Source organism: Micromys minutus (assembly GCF_963924665.1).
Source record: "Micromys minutus genome assembly, chromosome: 9".
Lineage (NCBI taxonomy): Eukaryota > Metazoa > Chordata > Mammalia > Rodentia > Muridae > Micromys > Micromys minutus.
In genome coordinates, this window is record NC_137978.1 from 24,723,032 (window position 1) to 24,748,922 (window position 25,891).

Here is a 25,891-nt window from a genome sequence, read left to right on the forward strand (position 1 = left end):
CGCCTGTGAAGGAAGCAACCCCAAGCTCTAACACGTCTGTCCCCCAGTCCTACAGGGATTCCTAACATAGCATGGGTGCTCAGAAAAACTTGGTGGGTGATTACGCAGTGGATAAATACATGTATGTATACAATGAGTGATTCTGCACACAGAAATGCAGGGAATGTGTCTGTTTGTGTTCATGGATCCTAATGGACACACATTTGCACACAATCATCCACCACTCCCTCTCAGACAAACACAAATAAGCAGCCACTTCGGAAACACTTATCTTTCTCCTTATAAGTTTGACAGGCAGTAAAGTTTATTCGGTGTTGATTAATGATTAAAATCTTGATGTCGCCTCTCTTCCTGGGTTCAAGTCTGGGACTCAGCCCTTGGCAGTCTTCAGAAGGTTTCACCTCTCAGTGCTTAGCAATCTCATCTTTAACATAGAACAGATTTGCTCCTGTGGTTGTTTAAAATCTAAGATGTATTCATGTATATAATAGCCAGATACTTAAAGGTGCCATCAGGGTAGGAATCAATCTGTTCGTTTGCTTGTTTAGTCTGTTTGACTTCTAGAAACCCTAGTTCCTAGAAGTGTTCGGAGCATGCATAGCAGACATCCAGTAACTATCTACCAAATAAAGGACCAACATCACGATCTTCAAAATCTACCTACTTGCGCTTTTCTATTGTTTATTCATTCCAGCCATTCCTCAGCCTCCAATTGCAGTTTCCCCCCAATATGGCATGAGCATTTTTCTGCAACGCCACAAGGTGGCAGCATGAGTCTCCTTTTGAGCGAGCCGAGGGCTGCTTTTACCCTGACTAGAACAAAGCTTGGCAGTGTCTTTATTTGCTAGTTTCTTAAGTCGGCCTGCACCTCTGGCTTTTGTTTTTACCCCATCAGTACTGACTGCATGAAGTACCGCAACGTTTTCTCTTCGCAGATCTAACTTTGAGCTAAAGAAAAGTACTGTTTGTACAGAGGTAAGAAGGCTGATGTGATTCCAAAGTTGCCTCACAGCAAGTCTGTTTGATATTCCTAAAGCTCTTCTCCTGTAACCACAACCTGCATGACAAATGATGAACACAGATCTCTTGTCTCGGAGACATGATGTCAAACGACATTGTGATCTTACCATCTGGTAAGAAACAACAGGCCAATTAAAGCCTGGCTTCCTAACAAAAACAAAGGAAGGCCAGTTCTGCAAGGGAGCTCGCAAGGCCTTCTGGGGGAACCGCTGGGCAGAAGTGGAAGCCTCTGAGCATCTTCCAGAAAGAGGCCTGGTGGGATGAAGACAGTCTTGACTTAGAAATGAACAAATCTGGCTTCAGAAATCTCCTCATCTCCAACCTAAGGCAAGCATAACACTCTCTCCTGCGTTCTTGAGAAAGGAGAGGGATTTTCTGTAGATTGTGCAGCATGGCCGACTTTGTACTGCATGAGCTAATGTCAGAATTGCTTTCACTTTATCTGGAAGAAAACTGGCTTCATCCCGTTGAATAGGCTTGCCTAGATTTTCTCATCAGTAAAATAGCACTGTTGAGTATTGAAGTCACTTGTTAATGCATCGTTCACTGTTTTGTAGCGCTGGGACCAACTGGGACCAACTTCCTAGCATTCATTTGTTTATTGTATATCACATGATTTCAGGTGTATTCTTTCATTTTTAAAACTTCTTGGAATTTTCCACAGAATTAAAAAAGGCCAACCTCATTGAAAAGTTGTGAGTAAGGACTGGGCTGGTTCCTCTGTATCAGGTCAGTCAGCAGAGACCAGATTTTCTGACCCAAATCCCTGCTCCTTCCTGCTTTGGCTACGGAGGGTAAGTATGGAGTGACTCAAGATATCAAGTTCAGTGCTCACAGTAGCAAGCTTTGATTAGTACATACGGAGGTGGAGTGGATCGGCTTTGAAGAACCTGGATAAATGGGCAGTTTCTAGCCAAACCGATGTCTTCCTAATTCTCACAACTAGCTCCAGAGCCAATTCATTTCTGTCTTCCACAAAATAAAAATGATTAATTAAATATCAGGGATTAAACTGATTAAATAGATATTAGGGAATTTGGGGAAAGTGTGTGTGTGTGTGTGTGTGTGTGTGTGTGAGACAGACAGAGAGAGAGAGAGAGAGAGAGAGAGAGAGAGAGAGAGAGAGAGAGAGAGAGAGAGAGAGAGAGAATGAGTTATGAGGTAATTGAGAGACCCTAGAAATGAAAGCTATTAAACCTCTTGGGAGGGATCGGAGGGATCGGTTATTTGAAAACATGTTGCCACACTTAGTAAGTTACTCTTAAAAAGGCGTTTATCCCTGCTGATGTGATAGTTTTTACACAGCCATGTTAGTGGACTGGCTGTCATTTTAATGTGTGAGTTTTGGTAAGCTATGTTTACCAGGAATTTTAATTACTTAATGACTCTGAAATGACACCATTGTAAACTATCATCAGACTGGCTTCACTGAGGTTTATTTGCTGGTAAAAATGGTTCAGGGGCAGGTGTAAAGCCGAGGAAAGGGAGGACAAGGAGGAACAAACTAGAATAAGGAAAAAGAGTCAAAAGGTTTTCAGATGTCATGGGCCTCACCTGGGAGGCCGCTTCTGATTGGTAGCTGACATGTCCACTCCTTGCCAGTTTCACTGTTAGGCAGCTCCAATGTGAGTTTGGGCTGCTTTGTATCTGATCACTTAAAGAATTAGGTTGACACTGTATTTGATGACTTGTTCAAGTCAGTTTTAATGAATATTTCAAATATTCTGTCCCCTTGAATGCTTTCAAATATGGTCTTGTTTGCAGAGTACCTATCACTTAACACCACGATCTGACCCTTTTGTCAGGAAAGGCCTCCAGGTAGACATAGAAAGCTTTGATTTAAATATTTATTTATCATCTTTTTTTTTTTTAAAACTGATTTTGGGATAACAGAGTTTTATCTTTCTTAATAAGTGATTGAGGTTAAGCCAGAGAACCTTAACATAAAATCGGTACCTTGAACCGAAGCTAGTTTGGGCTAAAGTTAGCAATCTCAGTGATTTGTAAAAACAGCAATGGTGGCTCCGCTAGTGTTGGGTAGCAAGAGAGGTCTAGCTTTTAAAAGTGCATTTGTTGTTAATGTAAGTCTTCTTCCAGATGTGAAGCAGGATGGACTAAATGAGCTCCGTTCAGTTGTTTCTCGGGCAGTGGTCTTCAGATTCCAAGACAGACTTCAGGGGTCAGGCCTTGGAGAAGCAAGTGTGAAAGGCACCTGTGAAAACGAAATAAGGTAGAGTTGGAAATGGAAGCCCAGATGCTTTGAGGATCCAAGGTGGGGGGCACGCTAGAGAGGAGTGCAGAAGCTGCCTTTCTTTTCAGATGGGAATTCTAAAGATTTGGCAACTGTGAATTTCAAGGAGGTTTATGCTTGCGAAGAGGACTGTGACCGTGGAAAAGCCTCTGGTACCCAGAATCCCTTTTAGAATGCTTTTAATGATAACATTAGCTTCGCATTGTTGCTGCTGCTGTACCAGGTGAGGCTGCCATGCTTCTCCTGAAGGGGATTTAAAGGAACTTCTCTTAGATGATTTCATTTGGACAGGGATGCTGCCTCTGATTGGCTGCTGACATGTCCATTCCAAAGCTCCTTTGGTGCATCTTGCTGTCAGAAGACAGGACTTTGCCTTTTCTTGCCAGTCTCATTGCTAATTAGTTCCAGTGTGAGTTTAATTCAGCATACCTCAAACCCTGAGCACTAAAGAGTCCCATTGAAGATAATCAATGGCCCCTAATCAAAGGCCATTTATACAAATGACTCGTTTTTGTTAACCGACACCAAATTAGACTGTTACAAGAGTGGCCTAGACAAAATATTGAAGGTGAAATTAACTCTGCACAGGAATCAAGCAGGGGCTGAGAAGGGGTGAAAGGTCAGGGTGCATCGGAGGAGAAACAGTTCGCTAGTTGGGAGGAAGGGTTATAATGTAGGCAGAGGGGTGGGAGGCGGCGGTGTGCTGACAGTGGGATGCCGAGTTATGGAATGGTCCAATAGGCAGTGATTTGCACTATGTATCCAAAAGCTAGAACTTGGAGCTGGGGAGATGGCTCAGTAGTTAAGAGCAACTGGTGTTCTTGCAGAGGACCCAGATTGGGTCCCAGCATCCACACAGCGGCTCCCTATCACCTGTAACTCCTGTTCTAGGGATCCAACAGCCCTATGGCCTATGGTGCTTCAGGCACATGGTGCACAGACATAACACTAATCTGTACAGATTGACATAGAGTAATATATGGAATATTATTAAATATTAATATATTAAATATTATTTTTAAAAGGATAATCTTTTTGTAATTTCTAAAAGCTAGAACCAGTTGCCTTTCATTCCAGCGCTTGAAAGGCAGAGGCAGGAAGATCTCTGAGTTTAAAGGCCAGCCTGGTCTACATAGTGAGTTCTGAGACAGCCAGGGTTACGTAGAGATAGAGAGAGACCCTGTCTCAAACAAACAAACAATGAAATGCTAGAACTATTGGACTGCTTCCCTCGGTATTATAACGACCCTTGGAAGAAAGGTGCCTTGTACGCTGCACTAATGCTCCATGCTTGATGCCTTGAGGTGTAAGGGAGCAACCTGACCTTTCAAGTGTTGATGATTCTCTTTCTCGAAGGGGGGGGGGGGGGGAATCAACTCACACAAAAGTAATCAGCATTATGAGATGGAGCATTCAAGGGGAAACATCTGATTTCCTGAAAGTCAAGGCCAATGACACTCAGGTATGCTGGAGGCCCTCTGCACTGGCAAAGGGGTGGGCAGGCTTGCTTTTGGTTTCCCCACATTCAGAAATCCAAGTATTGGCTCAACGGTGGAACTCTTCGGCTGTTATACAAGTCCTGTTCTAGAAGCTCATGGGAAATGATCAATTATATCTCCGCCAGGACTGCCTGGGGAGTCGTGGTGTTTGCAGTTTACTGCTGGGGAAACTAAGGCAGAGAGAGATAGTTAAGATTCTAGGGTAAAGAGGTCTGACTCTGGAGTCTTCTCGCCACAGGATCTTCTGAATCTAACACAGCTGTCCGGTGCGGAGCGTTAAAACCAAAACAACAAGCCCAGGTTTCCTTGAAAATTGTATTTTTAGGATAATCCAACTCAAGGCCGAAATTTGTTAATTAATTAATTAATTAAGCATTTTAGTATGATAGACCTCCCATCGACCCTCTCCCCATACCTAATCAAAAGCCAGCAAGAAAATGCTTCTTTTCATTTATATGTTTGGTTTTTTTGGTTTTTTTGTTTGCCATCTTTTGTGATGCTTTGGAGTTTCTGAACGCTAGGGGCTCCCGGATTCTCTGGTTTGAGAGCAACTTTTTCTTTTAGGATTTTTTTTTTTTTGAAAGGGGGTGGGGGAAATGTGGCCTTAATTATCCTACGTTTTAGGCAGCTTAAGGAAGGGGCTGTGCTTTCAGAACCCTGTTGGAGCCAAGTGAGGAGGTCCTTCTCTCTCCCCCACCTCACCCCCCTCGCTTTTTAAAAGCGCTCGTGAAATATAAGCTCAGAAAACAAACCGAGCGATCACAGCGGCAGCCGGGGCGGCAGCAGCTAGAGGAGGAGGAGCAGGAGGAGGAGGCAGAGTTGGAGTTGGGCAGACGCTGTGGAGATCTAGCTGCAGGACGCAGCGGAGCTGTAGGGCTCCGCGCTGCTCCATTCATTAAGTAGCTGCGGAGGATCGTGGCGGGACGCCGACGCTGCCCACTCGCAAACTCCAGCACGCAGACGCACGCCAGCCGGGCGCGTCCGGGGCCGCACGGTCCTGCAAAAGTTCCTGCTCGGGATTTGGCTCTCTTCCCCTTGGACTAGCGAACAGTTTGGGGTTGAGAGGAAAGCAGAGGCGCCCAGAGGGGAAACCTACCCGCGTCTGCAGTTGGAACGACTCGGCCGGGCTGCACACTAGCCGCCGCGTCCTGAGCCCGCAGACCCGCTCCTGAGCAGCGGCGACCCGCAGCGTCCCGGGAGGCTCCCCGCAGCCAGCGCCATGCAAAGCTACAAGTACGACAAGGCGATCGTCCCCGAGAGTAAGAACGGCGGCAGCCCGGCGCTCAACAACAACCCGAGGAAGGGCGGCAGCAAGCGGGTGCTGCTCATCTGCCTCGACCTCTTCTGCCTCTTCATGGGTGAGCGCAGCCCCTATCCAGCCCCTTCCGCACCCCCGACCCCTGGCCCCGCCGCGCTGTCAGCTCCCAGGGTCCCGCAGCCATCTCCCCCACCACCGGGCGCCGTGCTGGCCCCGAGTTCCCCGCCCTCCCAGACCCCCAATCCCCGGCCTGCGATTTCAAGTTGGGGCGTGCTTGTGCTTTCGCGGTAGCTGGAACCACCTCCTTAGGGGGTGACTGACTCCCAGCTGAAGATCACCCCTAAGGAGGTGTGAGCTCGAGCTCCAAGATCTGGAGGAAACCTGTGGCTCTCCGCCCTGTATCCGAGTAGATGCGAGCGAGACTCCTCTCGGGCAAAGCGGGCTCCTACCGGAGTGGCGCTGCTGGTCCGGGCTGCATGTAAACATCCACCCCTTCCGTCGCGCTGCCTTGCAGGGCCAGTCGCGCTAGCTGGCCTTGTCACTCGCTACTCGCTTGGCTGAAAGCCCCAGAGGGTGGAACGCGGCTCTACCGGGCCAGGTGCTAGGCAGCAAGGAGCACATCACTCGTTGAGCGCCTACTGTGTGCCAGACGATAGGCCGCTTCGCCGGCATCAGTTTTAGACTAGCTTACTCCTGACTCGTGCCGGGAGGCCACTGAAAGAAAGGCAGCCGCCACAGTCTTGCTTGGGGGCCACAGTTGAGCTACACTCCCTCAAAGTTGAGGCGCTAAGCGCACGTTTGTTGATCAGATGCAAGCGTCTGCTGAAAGGGCGGTCGGAGGCACGGGAATTAAGAGTGGGAGAGAGAAACATTTACTGAACCAGGCTAAGGGGGAAGAGAGAAGCAATTGACGTAAATCCACCGTAGTTCCAGGGTTGACGTTAAAAATAGGACGTTTTCCTTTAAAGTGACTTTTGATGTAAAGGTGTGCAAAACTTGTCACCAGAGCACTCATTGCCCGTCTGCCACCAGCTGGGTGTACCACCTAACTCTACCCCTTTGGCCTCAGTTTCCTTCTCAGTTGAATGAGTGAATTCAAGTAGTTGGTCTATGAGGCCCCTTCCTGCATTAAGAACTCGGATGCCGTCCAGGAGCTGTTCTGCCAACACGGCTAACGGAAGAAACATCTGTGTTCCCAGTTCAGTTCCCCCAAAATAGAACTCCTGCACGGAGGCTTCATCCCTTTGGAAGGGGTTGATGGGGCAGACTGTGGCAACCTGGCTTAGCTTCCTTTATTGCCTCCTGTTCTTGGCCGACTACCCTAGTAGAATTTTGTGAGCCGGTGGGTTTCTTAGAGTTTAAAATTAAGAACGGCTCTCTTCTGATAGACACAGAGGGGGGCCAAGGGAAGATTTCAGTCTGTGAAAGGCAAGGGAGTTTTACTGAAGTTTTGTAGATCCCTTCCTTTCTCTGCCCAGTTCCACCTTAGGATGCTATTCAGAGGCAATGTCACTGGGGGGTGGGGGGTGTCTTCTTGGTGACAGCAGGCTTATTATCATGCATAGTAACCAGACGGGTACTTAAGGTCTTATAATCTAGTTGTTGAAGTTTTTTAAAGATCCTTCCAGGTCCTGGGGTGAGGTGAGTAGACCACTACTGGAGTAGAACTGTGTTCTAACTGCCTTGGCTGAGGCCTCCCTGGGTTTCAGCGGCTCCTGGGTGGGTGGGATCAGCGCTTACCCTGATGCCTGTGCTGGCAAGCCCCAGCCTCCTGTTTTAACCTCAGGAAAGCCGAGCTGGATTTCCACAACCTTCTCAGCCATTGCTCTCCCTTCTAGACATTCTTCTGATGGGGGTGGGGGTGCACTCAGAAATTTGCATTCTTATTAGAAGAAAGCAGTGTTAAGCAATTGCAGAGAGTAATACCTGTTAACTATGTAGTGTAAGCAGGGACAGTGACGCCCCAAGATGTTTTCCTGTGTGTTCAGGGTGAAATGTAGGGGTGTGGGGTGTGGCACGAGTTCACGCACTTCAACTCTATCTGCAGCAAGTGCCTCCCGGAGTGAACCTTCTAGACCAGTTGTCAAACTTCAGCCTAAGCACAAACTATAGGACAGTATTACTGATTAAATGCCCCCTAATACCTTTAATTGGAAAGACTATCTGTAAGATTAACGTGTATCTTGAGATGGTTATGCAACATAACTCTGCTTGGCTCCCAAAAGAAGATTTAATAATACAACATGTGATTTTAATATTCTACACACTGCCGTCCTAAAAAAAAAAATGTTTCTACTTGGTTCAGTTTTTGCCTGAGACTGTCAGTATGATTTAATTTTTCTACAGTTTATTGATCATATGGTCTGCATTACAGGGTACTAATATATTAGGAAGAGAGACAGTTTTCAGCTTTATTCTCCCATAGGAATATAGACCAAGCTTCATCTCCTAGTATCTGGGAGAACTAAAAGCTGATGTTTCGATGTGCCTGTTAGGTAAGTGGGAATACCTGAGCAGTGTAACTTGCTTCACGTGCTTTTTGGAATGTTAAATTCTGGGTGAAGAACAAAAGCTCCACTCTGCACAGCACTGATTGCTTTGAAGTACCATCACCAAGTCTTTGCCTGGCGGGTTTTCTGAACCCCCTTTGCTCTTGTTTCAGTGGGGTGCCCCTTCTCCCTTCCACACATTAGTTCTGGTGTGGGGAGTGCCATGGGAACCACCGAGAGCCCCACTTGTTTAAGTTCTGTTAGTTTCTTTTGAAAGCATAAGTCAATCCATCGACTTTCCACTGTTCCGCTTATAAAGCCATCTGTATTGCACAGGAAAGAATCCTCTCCAGGAAGTCGGTTTCAGCCTTCGGTGACTCTCAACATCAGCGGAGTCCTTTAGCCCATTTGGAGACTCCTGAAACTCATGACAAATCCCTCTGGCTGCCTGCCTCTTCACTTTCCCCAGGCATCATCCATTTGGACCAAATTGGGAGAATAAACAAGTTCTGATTCTTATCAGCAGTACAGGATGTAGGTGGTTAATAACCACACCATCCGATCTGGTTGTTCTGAAGTGTTGACTGTTTTTTATTTTCAGTTATATAGTCATGATGATGTCCTTACGTCTGGTTTCATACGTGGCACATGAAGGGTCATGGTCATTCTGCATGCATTATTCTTCATAGCTATTGTACTATTGTACTATTGATGACAAGAGGGGCAGTGGGCTATAGAGAACGGAATGGAACCCTTACACATGGGAACTAAGGTTTGTTAGCTGGTGGCTGGCTAACTCCAAATCCGGCTACAGGTTTGTGGACACATTGGTTCCCCCCCTCCATGGGTTTTAATTTCTTTCCACTGCAAAATGGCTTACGGAGTGAGATTATGTCTAAAATTCCAGGCCACTGTCCAATACACTGGGACCTAAATCTCATAGAGAGGAAGAAAAGCATTCCTGTATTTTTGTTTTCTAGGAACTAATGCAAAAATGAGGAACCCAGAGGTCTGAGTTCTGATCTTATACTGACGACTTGCTGTGTGATTTGGGCAAATATACTTTCTGGACCTAGATTTCTTACTGTGGCAGCAAATGGGAGGGGCTGCATCATCTTGAGCTCCTAGCTCTTCACAATTTTGTGAATATCCTGGAAGATGTGCCGTAGACACTCAGATTTGACCAAAGACATAATGATGAAAATTAGCCTAAGTTGGTGGTGACTGGTTAGCCCCCACCCCTTGGCTGAATGTTCCCTTTGATTTTTCTCTCTGAAAGTTATAGTAATCAAATGCAAACAAGTATACACACAGCAGGTGCCTCCCATGTTCCTGTTGCTTGGTTATTGCATTTATGAGTGTTAAGTAGCTCAGTGAAGCAGTGTTGGTTTTGACAACTTGATGTACTGCTTTGAGACCCACAATATAGGAGCAGATTTTCATGAATCAGCTGTTGAATGACCCAGCCAACTCTCCTGCGTGCATCGTAACAAACAGGAAGGCAGCCTGCACTTAGGCTTTGTTCTAGGATGGTAGAAAAAACTCTTTCCTTGCTGTCCAGAATTGCTGTTCCACTCATCCATCCTCTTTCTCTCCCCCTCCCCTTAAAATCCTAAAAGATATCTTGGAGTTGGCTACCTGGGTGGGAGACTTCTAGAATTAGAGTTGGTGGCCCTTCCATTTTTAGCCCCTTGAGTGCCTGTCCATTTAAGATTCTTCACCCCTTCCTGTGCAGTTGTCTGGCTGGCAAAGCCCAGCTGGTCACAGCATGGTGCTGATTCAGTGGAGTTAAGGGCTTCTTCCTCCTGTGGGTAGTGATATTTTTGGAGAAACCCCACCTCGTGTGTCAGGTCAGTTCTACCATTTGAGCAGCAACCTTTAATGTGGCGAGTGTCTCTCTTGTCCACATGTAACAAACGCACCTGATGACACATCCTTCCGGTGTAAAATACAAATTCTAAATCTCCCTCAGATCCTGGGGTTTTGTATTTTCATAAAACCTTTGGTTGATTTTTATCAGGCCTGTTTCAGACTCACTATATTGTGTAGCACTTGATGTCTTGGGGCAACTGAATTAATTATGTAGTGGGCCTTTTGTCCCTGGACTGAATGTCCCAGCACTTGTTGCCTGGTTAGGCTGTAGGTGTTTGCACTCGGAGACGTGGAGCTTGTGTGAGTGAGAGGTGAGACAGGAGTGCACTGGAGTGCTAAGTAGGGGCTTGAGCAGATCAAAGTTAACGTGACAACATCTTGGGGAACCGATCCAGGTTGTGGAGTCTCTTCAGGTTGGGGCTGCAGGGAACATGAAGCTAACACCCGTAGGTGTGATTTGGACAAATGGCATGTGACCTCTCCAGGCTTGAGCTTCCTCATTTGTAAAATCAGGGAAGTAGTGACAGGCTGTGGCCTGTGGCCTGCAGCTGAGGTGAGAGATTGAATGTGCAAAGTTCACAAGTGTGTTCTAGCTGTCAGGGGCCAGTTGCCACTGTCTTTATTAGTAATGGCAGAGGCTGCAACTCCTCCTCTCTCCTTATCCCTCCAGGGTTCTGTGACAAAGGCCTTCTTTTTTTTCTTTTCCTTCCCTCCTTCCTTCCTTCCTTCCTTCTTTCCTTCTTTCCTCCCTTCCTCCCTCCCTCCCTCCCTCCCTCCCTCCCTCCCTTCTTTCCTTCTTTCTTGCCTTTCCCTCCCCTACCCCAAAGTATCCTGAAACTTATTAAAGGGAAAACATCTGAGGAAGAGAAGCTTGCAGAGTGGACATGAATGGCTTCCATTTGGTGGCCGATGTTCTCTTCCTTTGGAAAAGAGGTGCTCCGTATCATCAGAGGGGGAAGAAATCAACAACACCCCCCCCACCACACACACACACACACACACACACACACACACAGCTGTTCTAGGAAGAATTTGGACAAGTGACCCATTTTAGATCTTACACTCCGGATGAAGCCTGACTGGACAGAGTGCCAGTCCTTGGAAATAAGCAAAATGCTTGTTTCCTGGATGCTCTTTGCTTGTTAAGGAAGGGTACCCTGTGCTATTTATCCAGGCTGGCTCATGGGTGAGACAGTGATGATGCTCAGCTGGGGAAGCTGTGACCCAGGGCAGTTCCTGTTGCTCAGCACACTGTCCTGGGGCTGCTCCTCTTCCCTCACTGCCCCCTCTTCAGTGCACCCTTTACCTCTCTTTCATTTGTATCAATTAAAGTCTGAACATGTGGGACACGTCTGTCCTACAGGACTCCATTCAAAGCACAGGGGCCTTAAAGGCCATACTTGGCAGTAGAGTAGGCAGTTGAACTGTATCAGTTCGAGGTGGGCTCAGCCTCTCTGTGCATGGTTAATGAAACAATTCTTCATTGTGTAGCAGGGTTCATGGAATCTTTAGGATTTTGTTTTGAACAGTACCAATGTTATTATACTTTTAATCTCAATTAGAAAAACAGCTCCTCCTGAAGGAGTAAATGAATTGTGGAGAGTCTGAAAAGAGAGCCCAAGCTTCCCTGTAAGGCTGGGATGCAGGGTTACCTCCCTCCCCCTCCGTCTCTCCCTCCCCTTACTCCTTCCTAGTGATAAGAGCTATGTGATCTAACCCCACTGAGGCCTCTCTTCTCATCCATAGAAGCTGGGATAGTGAGAACATGGGGGCCCAGTGTCCTGTTCTCCTGTGGCCACCAGAGGCCCGGACTGGCTAGTAATTGCCAAGAGGTTGTGAAAAAGCAGGAGGAGAAACCAGGTCTTGCCTTTCTGATATTGGTGTGTGAAACTGGATACCTTTCATGTGGCACGGCCTCTGAGAGAGAGTCTTCCATTATTTCTCTTGCATATGTCAGCCAAAAGAGGAACAAGACAAACAGGTTTCACCTTTAGCACAAATCACTGTGAGGCCGCAGACTCCTGGTGTGCGTTTGGAGGGCTAGGCTGATTTTGATCTATTCCCACTCTTAAGACTGATACTGGGTCTAGAAGGTGTAGCTCTTACGTCATCTCACTGCTGAGTGACTTGAGTTTGGACAGATGTCACCTTTTACAACGCACCCAGGAGAACAGAAAAGGAGCTCATGCCTTCAAAGCTTAGGCTTTTTAAAAGGCTCAGAACAGTTCTTGAGGTAGAAGTTACTCTCCTCAGCTGATGGATGAAATGGAGACCAGGACTAAATAATTTTTGGAAGTTCGTACACTGACTAGAAGTGTTAACACTCAAACCAAGGGAGGCCATCTCTTTGAATGCTCTCTTGGTACTGTTTTTCACTTAGGTCCAAGTGAATGTATAAGTTATGATCTGCTCTGATATCTCCACAAGTAAAACACAGTAAACAGTGTGAGTAAGGGCAGTGCCCATGGGCAGGCCTTTGAAAGATACCGTTGATTTTTGGATGCTTTCAAAGTACATATTGTAATCAGGGTATTGACGGTGTGATTTTGAGGTTTGTCACAAATTAACAAAATTATATGTCTGGAGAGTTTTGCAGAGAAATGCAAATCAGCATTAGTGCCTTGTCATAACAGGCAGAGTGTGCTGTTCCTGAGTATGTACCCCTGAAGTGCAGACTGTGCAATTATACAGCACTAAGGAAGCCATCTCACTGATGTTGTCTTTATAGCAGCCCCCCAATTTGTTTGCAGAGTAAATATGTATAATTTCTAGAGAGGACAATTGATCAAGTATGTGTTTGCACCTGCCTTTCAAATCTTGTCTTCTATAGATGTTCCTTGAGCAACTACTATGGGCACTAGGTTTGCCCAAAAGGAATTCTCCGGATAAGTAAAGGGAAAACAGCCTTTGGTTAATGATGGCATGGGACCCTTAAAGGAGGGCTAATGTAAACGCAGTGGGGTGTGATGGAGGTAAAGGTATCAAACTGGGTCCCAGGGGAGACATAATAGCCCAGAAGCCAAAAGGGGGACAAGGGCTGTGGAGGGCAGGGAACTGCAGATACACCAGGTCCGGGGAATAGAAATGTGTTTGTGAAGTTCTTTGGGGGAAGCTGGGGTATGATGTGGTGCACTTCCATTGTGAGGGCCAGGGAGAGAGAAGGCCAGAGAGGAGGCGGGAAACAGGGTTTATACCAGACTGAGAAAAGGAGCTGAAAAATGGCAGACAGCTGGGGACCTTGGACATTATTATAGAGGGCCAATAGAACCAAGGGAGTTTTAGCTACTCTTTATTATGGAAATCTTCATATAGCTAGCAACTGTAATCTTGAGGAACTGCTAGGCTCTAGAGTAAACTCCAAATGTGGGGGAAGAATTTCTACTTTGTTTTGTGGTAGTGACACTGTTTTACAAATGTAAGGTCCCTTTAGGGTTGAAGGAAAAGTTAGAAGAGTTCTACAGAGGTCTTTAAAATTAGTATAAATTTTAACTTTATATTCTATATTAAATTTATAGCTAAAATAAAGTAAGCTACTATTAATTAATTATGAATAATAATTAATCGGATTCAGGCTGGAGGGTTGGGGGAACTGAGGCAAGTGAGAGTTCGGAACCTAGGGCCCTTGGGGACAAGGGAGAAGGACATGGCGAAGCTAGCACAGTATCTTCTGGCCTTCTGGCTGGGAGCCTAGGAACTGTGGTGAGGTCAGACCCCTGTTCAACATTCAACATGGCACCTGTAGAAGGAAGTCTGGGGTATGACTAGTAGGGGCTTCTAGGTGTGTATCACCCACAGTAAAACCGAGATGTAAGTCTTCAAATGTCCTTAAGAGGAGTAAACTGCACATTGTCTTGATTTTGTGTAAAGGTATTTCTTGTGCTATAAAAACATTTTAGAAACAACCTCGTTGAGATTGAAATTTACAACACCATGTGAGGCAGCCATTTAAGGCACCCAATTCACTGGGTTTTATTGTAGTCACAAAATTAGACAATGATTACCATAACGAATTTTAGAACTTACCTCTATTATAAAAGGAAACCGATCTTTACTTATTCCCCATCCCAGATCTTAATGATCACCAATCCCTTTTCTTCTCCCATAGAGAATCTAGTCACATTACATGAATCAACAGTATGCTGCATGGTCATTTGTAGCTGTGTCTTCGTAAAGTTTTAAAGTCCCATCCATATTGTAGCATATCAGAAGTACATTTATTTTTATTGCCAGATAATACCCCACTGTATGGATAGTCCGAATTTTGTTCATATGCTTCTTATTTAACGGCTCTCTGGGTCATCCCTATTTTGAGCTAAAATAGGAAGACGGCCCTTGTGTTTTCAGTTCTCTTGGATCTCTACATTGAAGAGTGAAATCACTTCCTATATCAGATGTTTAACTTTTTGAGGACCTGCCAAATTGTTTCCCTCTTGCCTGTGCCACATTATTTACAACATAAGAAAATAGAATACAGTGTCCTAGGAATTAGGAAATTCGTGAACACACTGAAGGATTCATTTGTTCCTAAGAACATTTTTAACAAAGAAACAGATTTTTGATCTTTTAAGTGGTGTCACTGGGTTTAAGGTGAGAGCAGAGAGCAGTATTCTGACTGAGAAATAGAGGCTGGGTGGTCAGCTAGACCCAAGTGCTGAGTAACACCTACAGGGCTGGGCGGGGTTTACAGAACGTGAACTTTCTAAGTAGAAACGAACAAACACCCAGTGTATCCTAAAAACTGTTTAGAAGTACAAATATTAAGACCTTTATGTTCCTGGGACTTAGTCATTTTGAGGCCACATCATATAAATGTGTTTAGTTCCTGGTAAGTTTAAATTACCATCTCAGAATTTAAATGATTTCCCATCTCTTAGACTGTCAGGCTGGACATCAGCAAAATATTAAAATTAAAGGGGGTAAGATAATTGCAAGGCTTTATAAATTAGGTGGAGCATCATGCTAAAATGCACGAAGCCTTGAGTGGTCAGTGCGTGGGACGTGTAAGCACAGATGTTTTATGAGGGCGAAGGGGAGAGAATCCTCACCGTTAGGCACTTTCCACGGTGCCACTGTGTTTCCATACACAGAAGAAAGAGATGCTGGGTCCTCAGCTCAGAGAGGCGGAGCTGATGCACAGAACACTCAGCTACTATTTATGGGGATTTGCACAAAAGCCTGACGAAGTGGTGATACTTGCTTACGTGCTTTGAGCATTAGCTGTGGGCCTCTCACGGGCTGAACGCTGTACGTGCGGTCCCATTAGGTTCTCTGCTCTATAGAGCTGAAGTTAAGAGAGGTTGAAGATCACCCCCCTCAGATGGGGCAGTGAGAGATCATCGTCTCATCCAAACTGGGATCAGAGTCTGACTGGTGAGGCTGGTTCTCACTCAGCGTTCCTGCTTATGTGTTGGTGAAGCCCTGTCTCCCCTCTCCTACCAGGCCTGCTCTTCCATCAGTTCAGCAGTCCGGGGAGACCAGTTGTCCAAAGCAAGTTAGATTTGTGATTCTCATCCTAAACCCATTAAGGTCAGTACAGGCCATACTGTACTTTTACTAACAACAGACTCGCCAAGACTAGCTTATACAGTTCATTGGTTAAGAGCACTGGCTGCTCTAGCAGAGATCTCAGTTCCTAGCACAAACATGGTGGCTCTCTGTGACTCCAGTTCTGGGGGCGGGGTGGGGGGTGGGATTTAAATTGGTTTGTTTTTAAGCCTCAGCATCCACCATCCACCATCAGCATCCACCATCCACCATCAGAGTGACACCTCTCTCTGTTCCCTATGGGCTTGCTCCTTACGTCTGCTAGGAGATGCAATTGATACATTACATGCTTAGCCTAACAAATGTAGAGGATGACTGAAATTATTTCTAGACCTTATGGCGGAGAGGATAAGAAGGAGCATCCAGGGATCTGCCAGAAATGCATACCTTAAAGGGAGGCAAAAGCCCTTCCCTGAGAAGGGAAGGATACTGGATCCTGGAGTCAGTCCAATGGGGAGGCTTAGTAAGGGGTGGGAGGGCCTTGAACTAGAACCCCTGTGTAGCTCTCACCAGGCAGCAATAATGGCCGCTCTGTTAGTGACCCTTTTTGTGCCTGGGTTCAATCTGATGAGGTGGTAAATTTTGAGCTTCTCTGGTTAGTGTCTGCGGATGCAGCTCCTTCATTAAACATAGTAAATAGAACTTCTTCGCTTGGCCTCTTCCCCACAAATGACCCACATTGTTACAAAGTTAGCAACCACCGACAGGAAGTGGCAGAAATGTTTCTCAGCCGCACAGCCCATTTCATTAGACACTTGCCCAAAGGGGCTGTTTTGGTCAATTTGGCCTCTGTAGGCTTCTGGGGAGGAACAGCCTAACACATCATTTCTCATCTTTGCATTTGCTGACATCTTGCCCTTAGCGGCTGTTTTGATTAAATGCGTGGCGCTTTGTTCAGTACCAACTGCACACACTGTGCGCAGGAGGAGGAACTTCTAGGAAGCTGAGACTTTAAAAATATCTCCAAAGGTGTTACCAACTTACTAGAGAGTCTTTTGTTCAGGGGCTTCTCATTGAAATCTATTTAGAGAGAAATTCCAACAGCACGGCAGGGGGGCTGGTGGGCTCCTAGCACCTTAGTGAAGGACTCCTTTGAAAGGCTTGAACTTGAGGCAGTGTAAGTGTGCGGAGCTCCTAGGGACTGGCTGGGAAAATAAAATATACATCTTGGGTCAAAGCATTCAAAGGACAGGGCTTTCCATCCCTGGGGGAAATAAGCTGTCATGAATTTTAGATTTAATTTTCCTACGTCCATTGATGGAGTTAAGAAACTCCATTATGAGTTTGCCTTAAAGCTGATTGTTTGCAGCTGTGCTTGTCTCTACTGTGAAATTGAGGATTTATTATCAATTAGCAATCGTTCACTGACAGATTCTTCCAGAGGACAATATGTATGTCCGAGAGTCTATATTTACATATTCAGACCGTTTCTCTCACTGTAAAGCTCTATCGCTCGGACCCATCACCCACCCCCCACCCCCACCCCCCCCCCCCATCCCCTAAGCCAACAAGGAAATCCAGCCAGGACACCTGGAGTAGCATTGTCTTCTGTCAGCTGGAAGAGGCTCCAACCGCAGATGTTTTTGAATACTTACCCTGTGGTCAGGCACCTCCCCATCCCATCCTATCTTACAGCCCGAAGGTGCCACAATCCTCTAACTGACGCTGTGTATCAGTGAAGCGGCTTGTTGTTCAGAGAGATTTGAGTGACAGGCCCTGGGATAGAGGACCAACCGACACCCTACCGTTTTGTTTTTGTTTTTTTTTTCCCTCGAATTTAGATTTTCACTAACGAACGTCTGAGTAAAGCGAACCAGTCAGAATGGCTTAAAATTATCAGGCCCTATAAAGTATTTAAGTTTGATTTGGGGTTTAAAGCCTTCTCCCCAGGTCAGTATTTCCTGTTCCTGTGTAAATTCTTGAGAGAATAGAGGTGGGATTCTGGACCCCGGGCTGGAAGGGCATGGACTTGACTCAGTCCTCATTATGTGGCAAGCTGTACGCTCAGGCACTTCATGCATTATTAACTTGAATTTCACAACAACCCTGTGGAGGAAAAGGCTGGGGCTCATTTCAGTGCGTTGGTTTTTTTTTTTTTTTTTTTTTTCCCCAGCAAGCAGGGCCAGTCTCAAATCTTACTGGAGGCTGGTGACATGCTGCATTAATAATTCAACCAGTTAATCTCTAGCAGAAATCATTTACTAAGATTCCCAGGAAAATGTCGTTTTGGAATCTCCCTTTGGCTGGCCGATGGCCCCTGTGGAATGACCTCCATTACACGTATACCGAGGAGAGCAGCAGCTTCGGGTGCCTTAGAAGAAACGGTCGGAGAAACCACCTGACAAGTGTCACACAGAAGTGAGGTGACTTTTCTGCACAGGAATAGCAGTTTCTGATCCCTGTGTTAATTCCCCTTCTTATCCATCTTCTCCAAAGGAGTTAAAAAGCTAGGGAGCAAAATGCTTTGACTGAGGCAGCCTGCACTTTGGAAAGACCACCTCGAGTTTCCCAGGCTATTGTAGGCTCCTATTCAGCTGGGATTTCAATGGTACCCTGATTAGCATGAGACCTAGAGTATAAAGTAGGTCTTTTTACCCTCCCTAAAAGAAGTTTTGTGGCATTTCTCTCTGAGGGGGTTGGCACAAAGCTTTGACAAACACAGACCATTGGAAAAGACCCGCTGTGAGTGTTCCTATTTGCACACATCTCTCACACTTAACAAGCAGAGCAGCAAGCATCCCCAGTGATGGGCTTCTCGTATCAGGGTTCTTCCTGCACCACTCATGGGCGAGCCGGAAATATCCACAAGGCCACTGGGAAAGGGAATCCCAGCCTCAGCCACCATTGTTCATTGTCAGAAAGCCACCGCAGAGATCCTGAGTTTGGCCAGCTATCTTCTCTTTTCCCTTTGTTTATGAGTACCTTGTGTGGTGGAAGATCCAGGGGAATCCAGGAGCCTGCCTGGAAGGAGCACACTTGACTAGGAGACTGGCACACAGCAGTTGGTAGAGAAGCTCAGCCAGATGTTTTGGTGTGATCCTTTAATGAAACAGTAAGAATAAAGGTCTGTGGGGCTGGAGAGATGATTCAGTGGTTAAGAACACTGACTGTTCTTCCAGAGGGCATGAGTTAAATTCCCAGCAACCACACGGTGGCTCACAACCATCTGTAATGGGATCAGATGCCCTCTTCTGGTGTGTCTGAAGACAGTTACAGTGTACTATCTAATAAATATCTAATAAATAAATACATCTTTTAAAAAAGAGAAGAAGAAAGGTATGAGAGGCAGCTTTTTGCTGTTTGGGCTCAGTACTTGTGGTATTTGCTGGCGAACCTTGAACAAATTGCTGTCATTTGGTGAACGGGTAAAATGAGGATCAATTGTGACAACAGATGGTGGGCCATGTGAGCAGGAAATACTTTGAAACTTTTAATTAATAGTTGTGATGTGAATGCAGTTTCATCTGAAATGTGCTCTTTTCTCTCTACTGTCTCCATTTCTAAATTTTCACATTGCTATTACCAGATAAGGGGAAATGTCCCTGCAAATTATATCTCCAGGTAGCAATCTTTAGCTGTCCTTGGGCAGTTTGTACCCAAGAGTTGTTCTTCTGAATGACAGTTCTGAACACCCAGGCCCTTTTCCTTAGAGCACCGTTCCCATGTCTGCAGGGTACAGGCATGCTTGAGATGCTTTGAGATTTGGTTCTACCTTGCCCTTTATCTTTCCTTCTTCCTCCTGTTCCCTTCCTTCCCATCTCTGGCCCCCTTTGTTGCACACTTGGACCTCAGCCACATGCATTCGATGGCTTTCCCAGCCTTCCCCAAACCACGTCACTCTTCCTCCTAAGTAGTGAAGATCTCGGGCATTCCTTGACTTCTCTCTGCGCAGAGTCCACCCCCATAACACTTTGGGTGGGTCTTTCTAATGATATAAGATAAAATTTTAAAAATGGGTTCACCTTGTACCACCATACCATCTTATTAGATTTGGAGTTTCTTTTATAATACTGCTTACCAATTTTATTGAAAAATATATAAGTAAAAAAGATATTCTAGATAGTAAAGACATAAAGCCAAAGGGAACAATAAAAAACATATATATATATAATTCCCCATTCTCAAGATATATTTTTTCACTTCCATTGCTCTTGATTCACCTGTATGAGGCATCCTATGGTTTCTTTTCTACATCTGGGTACTTTCTCTGGAAACCGTTTTATTAAACAATGCAAGATAAGTGAATGTGCCTGGAGCTACACTAGCTTTGGAGATTTAATGATCTGATGATGAACTGAATGTGGCCCCTGCCTGTTGTATCTTCTGGAGCAGATGCTGGGCAGGGGTGGTGGCAGCAATACACCATGCCCTCTGTGTAAAAGTATTAGACACAAAGGGCTTATTAACTCTTATGTTGGAAAGAGGGGTTGGAGAAAGAATGCTAGAGACAGTAAGTAACATTGCTACTGTGTTATCAAGGAGAGGACCACACTGATGAAGCCATCTTAACACAGTACAGCCTCTCATCATCCGAGTATCGGTGGCCACTCTTTAGGATAGTCTTAGAATGTCTAAGATAGAGGACTAAGGCATCACCAATTCTCCTTTTCCCTACCCTTACTTCATAGACGGGAAGACTATACTCTGAGGAGTTAGGTCTCAGAAAATGGGTAGACTCTAGAGGAAAAAAAATTCTTATACAGATTCAACGTCAAATCCATTGGGGGGAACATCGTTTTAAACATCTCTTTAAACTCTAGATTTGGTTATTTTGTAAATTACATGCTGTCATTGGTTTACAAAGCCCTGGAAACCTTAATATAGCACCCCAAACACACAGTAATACTGTTTAAGAAATTCCCCGAATAAAATTCTTTCGGAAGAGGAATGTCCCCAATTTACCATCTTCTCACACACTGCTTCCCAGACACACCCAAGAGTCTGGGCTCTTGTCAGCCTTGTTTTGACTGCACAGTTGTTCGAGTTGAGGTCTGCTCTCTGCATCTGACCCTTGTTCCCATGCCTTTTCCTTCCCATCAGCCTGTAGACGGAGAGCCCATTCTGAAAGCTGCTCTCTACCCACACCCGATCCGCCATCATTGAACTCGGCCACTTCAGTAAGCATCATGACCCCAAGCCATGCCAGCCCTTGTGCTAGTTAGTGACCTTAAGCAAATCATTCACAGTCACGTCTACGTGTCCTTGCCGTGTAGTCTCTGATATATGTAGAAGCCCTCGGGGACAAAAAGGCTTGTATCCCCAAGACACTGTTTGTAACTAGAGGTCTTGATGGCTGAATCTTTAGACGTTTTCTCCCACGAGGACACGATTTTCTATCATAACCCCTATTCGGGAAGTTCTAAGCCTTAAGAGGCTGTGTGCCACAGTAGAAAGATATGTCTTAGAGTCAGGCTGCTCTGGGTCCTAGTCTTGGACCTGTCAATTACTAGCTTATATATAATAACCTCTCCAAACTACTGTTTTCACCTGTGAAATGGGACAGTAATGTCTACTTCGAAGGCTGTCGGGAGATTGGAAGGAGCCTAGAGACTGTATTTGTGTTCCCTGACCCCGGAAGTGTTTGGGTACTGCTGGGTGTCACTGATGACTGGCAAGCTTTAGAAGACGTACATGTGGCTGCTGAATTTGCAGCATATGCACCTAGAGCTTGCATGGGCTTCAACCTGTCTGACCCTTGCAGCTCTGGAACCTCCCAGAGAGTTGAGTGGCAGCTGTGCAGATGTGGCTCCGTTCCATCCATTCTAGCTGAAGGTGTCGTCCAGATGGGGACACCATATTGGAAATTTGTCTTTAATGCATTCCAGTGTCCTGATGCAAAACCTGCTTGAGAGATTGAGCAGAGCATATTAACCAATATCATTTAAAGCTGATTAAAACTATCATCTTAATTAAGTATGAGAGAACAAGAAGTTCTCAGTCTTCTGGTAGCAATTAAAGACTAAAGAGTCGATTTGAAGTTGTTTTTGCAGCTCTTAAAATAACACTCCCTCCCCTCCCTCCCATGAAAAGCATTTCTTAGCTAGAGACATTCCCTCACATTGAGGCTGTGAGAGCTGCTAAGGGCCGAAAACCTGCTGGCAAGTCCACTACTGCCAAGGCTTCGGAGTTCTCAAAAGCTAGGGGTTCAAGCTCAGGATACGCTGATTGGGAAAGAGAGTCTAAACAAAAGGCCCTTTGAGGCTGGAAACTGGGGCTTGGCTTCAGCACAGAGCACTGTGGGATTGGAACAGTGCCCTGGGACTTGCCGAGAAGAGGGACTCGGGCGATCTCGGGAGGAAGTATAAAGTTTCCCCATACAGTGAGGGGTTCTGCTGAAACCCTGGAAAGTTGGTTTCAGAGGCTACCTGTCGTCTGCCAGCCAAGTCTGGACAGCCTGGAAAACCCGGACTTGACAACGCTCTCTGTCTTTGACCATAAAGGCCTGTGAATATTGCCTGCTCAGTAAGGGTATCTCACCGTGAGATCAGAGATTTCCTCACAAGGCCCAAGGCCATCACTGTGATCAGTGCATTCACCCCAACACCGTATCACTCAGGAGTTACTGGCTGCCTGCTTTATGCTAGGCTGATGTGGCTGCAAAACTTAGAAAGCACAATTCCCACTCGTGGGCAGCCGTGGGGGTGGGGAGTAGAGTGGGGAGGACGAGAAGGCATGGAGACAGAGTTCTGGAATAGCACTCCCCAGTTCAAGTATCCACATCCCACCCAGCCAGCTCCTGTGTCCTGACTGGGTTTTACATCTAGTCTTCCTGAAAATAAGACTCCTAATGTTCATCATCACAATACGTGCTTCCTAACAGGCAGCAAGCCAACCAACAAATATACTAGCAGGGAAAATACTAGTTCAGTGAGATAAACTCCCCTCTCGTGTCTGTGTGCAGGCGTGAGGCACACATCTATGAACTTTACTTATTATAAAGCTGAAGCTTCTTTGACCAGAGAAGAACCACTTGCTGTCAACTGTGTCGTCTGATGCTGGCTGAAAGGAACAAACAATAGGAATAACTAAGAAATAACTAAAGGTGGGTTTGTCTGAAGCACTGGCCACAGGTTACATGCCTAGAGGACCTGACTCGGCTTTCTTTGCTTACACATTTTTGAAAACCCATTCTGCTGAACAGACGGGACCCAGCCAAGAAGGTACATTTTCTTAAGAATTCTCATGTGTTTCCTCTGTTCTCCAGATGTGTGTAAGAGCGCTCAGATTGAAAGCATCTTAGGATGGAGGTCCAGGATGCAAACAGGTGCCCAGAATGAGATAGGCATTGCTGTGAGACACAGGAATGCATTGTTCCACAGTGGGGATTGGTACCACAGGAAGCACATGGACCTTTGCACCTGACCGGAGATGCTGAAGATGCTGGTTGACTGAAGGACATTCACAGAGGGATTTCTACTGTGTTGTGTATAAATAGAGAAGCATTGATAAGAAGCATAGGGTTCTATAGAACCCTGACAGGCAAGTCTGAGGGAAGCAGCAACTCACTACATTCCTAATACAAGGTCTCACATACATGAGTTGCTCCATTAAAAGTTGACCAGAATTGAAACTGTTTTTTTTTTTTTCTGCCACCAACATGTATTTTTAACCTCTCATCTAAACTTATTTTCCATTATTGATGCTTTAAATGACATCAGCCAAAATCTAGAAAAGATCACACATAGTCTGCCATTCAGTACAATCCTGGCATTTTGGCATGTTTCTTTTCCATGAAGCACACGTGCATTTGTTTTTCTATGCTGACGATCACAAAGCTCTTTACTTCATCAAATCACTTGACAGCGTCGCAGCTGAGCGCCACCATTAACTGTACGCAGGTCTTTCCCCTGCCGTGCTCAGCTGTTTCCTGTGCTCCCCAGACCAACTCCTGGGTGGATTCTTTGCTCCCTCTGTGGATGGCTAAGGCTGCTGTACTGAAGAACAGATCAGGCAGTTTGAGTGACAGAAATGTGTTGTCTCTCAGCTCTGGATGTGAGGGAAGTGGTTCATTCTGAGGTTGACAGGGAGGAGTCTGTTGTCCTCGGCATATTGTGTTGTCTTGTCTTTGCTGTTCTCATTTCGTGTGAGCCTTCCTTCATGACCTGTAAGCATTGTCCCCTGTGCACATTTCTCATTGCTAAGGAGACTGACTTTCCTGGATCACGACTCACCCCAGTGATGTCAGATTAACTTGACTGTCTAAAGAAACTCTATCTGAATTAGTTCAGACTAAGCACTGTAGGAATTCTGGGCGAGGATACACTTTAACCTATAACCTCCCCTCATATACACGTAAGGAAGTTGGAGCCAGGGAAGTAGCCTCTGATCCGACTTCAGGTGTGTCTGCCTCTGATGTGGCATTTTTATCCTGTGTCCTGGTCATGAATTGAAATGCCAAGAGCCAGGGGAAACTGGTGTCTCTTGATTCTAATTTGATTGATGTGAGATAGGGTTTGACGGTAATTCATTTAAATGTAACTGATCTTGACCTGCACTGTGATGCTACTTAAAAACCAGGTTAAATGCAGTGATCTAGGCATAACACAGCAGAAACTTAATTACAGTCATACATTTCGAAGCCTGTTGGCGAGCTAGATCCATTTCTTTGAAAGTTCCAGTGAATAGACCTATAGACTATCTGGCATAGTAACTTGCTATAGATTGGACCACATTTCAAGGATAAACTTATTACCAACAGGCCTTTCCTTCTCTCTACTCCCCCTCCTCCCCTCCCTCCTCCTCCTGTCATCTTTTTCCCTCCTCCCTTCTTTCTCTTTCTCCAGCTTTTTCTTTTTTCTTGAGTAATGGATTTTAGTAGACTTTGTACATGCTGTAGGTAGTCACAGGTCTGTTCCAGCAGTCCAAGGGAAGGCTGGAAAACCTTAGAGCAATAAGCCATGAGTGTTCCCAGCTAACCCTGGTTCTTGGGGCCTCCAGTTCACAGGAGGTGGAAACTCCTGCCAGAGCTGGTGAGCAGAAGGTGCTGATTGTGCTGCCTAGCCAGCTCCCTACTGGAGGAGCAGCAGTGACACCATCTTAGTTTCAACCCCAAGTAAAATGGAAGCTTTTTGAGTGGTGTCTCCCGGAGTGCAGTGCACCTACATTCTTTTCTGCTGACAGCTCTAGAGTATTCCATTGAAATCAGCATCAAGTATTAAGCCCCCTCCCCATCTTCCCTTGTCATTGAAATGAAAGCCTGTATGTTTTGTTTTTTCATTTTGTATATACTATTGCTTGCTTTAAAGGTTGTATTTAAGTCATAGGGACAAAGAGCCTTTTTGGTCATCTTTGCTCTTCCTACTGTATTTTGTGGTGAAAACCATGTGAAGCAGCAGCGGTCACTATGGATTAAGGGTGTACGTGTACACTCAGACCACCTTAGCATCTCGGGATTCCATAGTGACCTTTGGCAATTCTTGAGATTAGTCATATTGTCCTTATTTTACAGTTAGACTGGAGGTTTATACAACTCAATGGCGGATCAAACCACCAAACTCAAATTTATCTTACCCCCCCCCCCCAAGCCTATACTTTGTTTAGACATCTTCAGTCACTCAGATTTCATTAAACAAGAAAAAAAAACAACCAAAAAGCTTGTGGGCTTCCTTATGCATATTGAGACTCCACTTGTGTAATAAACAATGGTCCAACCTCTGTGCTAACACTTGTTTGTCTATGGGAGGTTCATTACCCCTCCTTTTCAGAAGAAACAGTTTCTGAACCTTCTGTGAGCCAGGCTGTCAGACTGTTCCCACATGTCCTCTTATTCCTCCCATCACCAAGAGGCCAAGGGACCTGTTAAAGGTGAAGGCTAGACCCAGGTGTGTGACTGCAGAATTTACCCAGTGTTTGCCTTTCTGGATTCCTTGCCAGCAGATAGATTTGTCTGTTTCGTCTAACGTAGACCCCGGTGTACTGTGGACGACATCGGACTATGTGCTAAAGTCACCTGAAGGTC

The 25,891-nt window shown here is 45.6% G+C and overlaps 2 protein-coding genes across 2 annotated transcripts in view; one reads left to right on the plus strand and one right to left on the minus strand.

The window, feature by feature from the left end:
* Positions 1-2,920: 2,920 nt before the first annotated feature.
* On the minus strand, positions 2,921-6,511 carry LOC308423817 (uncharacterized protein). The gene is made up of 4 exons (XM_080920589.1): positions 6,478-6,511; positions 5,867-5,997; positions 5,523-5,767; positions 2,921-3,232 (listed from the first exon to the last, which is right to left on the minus strand). Exons 1-4 carry the CDS (start codon positions 6,504-6,506, stop codon positions 3,194-3,196), a joined length of 444 nt encoding a protein of 147 aa, XP_080776715.1. The 5' UTR covers positions 6,507-6,511; the 3' UTR covers positions 2,921-3,193.
* Positions 5,766-25,891, plus strand: part of PLPP3 (phospholipid phosphatase 3) — a 71,903-nt gene continuing 51,777 nt past the window's right edge. The window contains exon 1 of the mRNA XM_080920588.1: positions 5,766-6,128. Coding sequence (XP_080776714.1) covers positions 5,990-6,128 — 139 coding nt within the window. The 5' untranslated portion in view covers positions 5,766-5,989. The remainder of the gene's footprint in view (positions 6,129-25,891) is intronic.

What these genes read in the sequence shown, in the direction of transcription:
- LOC308423817 (XM_080920589.1), bottom strand. Translation starts at nt 6,506, where the DNA reads ATGCAGCCCGGACCAGCAGCGCCACTCCG. An exon ending in GGACCAGCAGCGCCACTCCG is followed by an intron (nt 5,998 to 6,477) that starts GTAGGAGCCCGC and finishes TCGTACTTGTAG; the next exon opens with CTTTGCATGGCGCTGGCTGC. An exon ending in GCTGCCGCTGTGATCGCTCG is followed by an intron (nt 3,233 to 5,522) that starts GTTTGTTTTCTG and finishes TCGTTTTCACAG; the next exon opens with GTGCCTTTCACACTTGCTTC.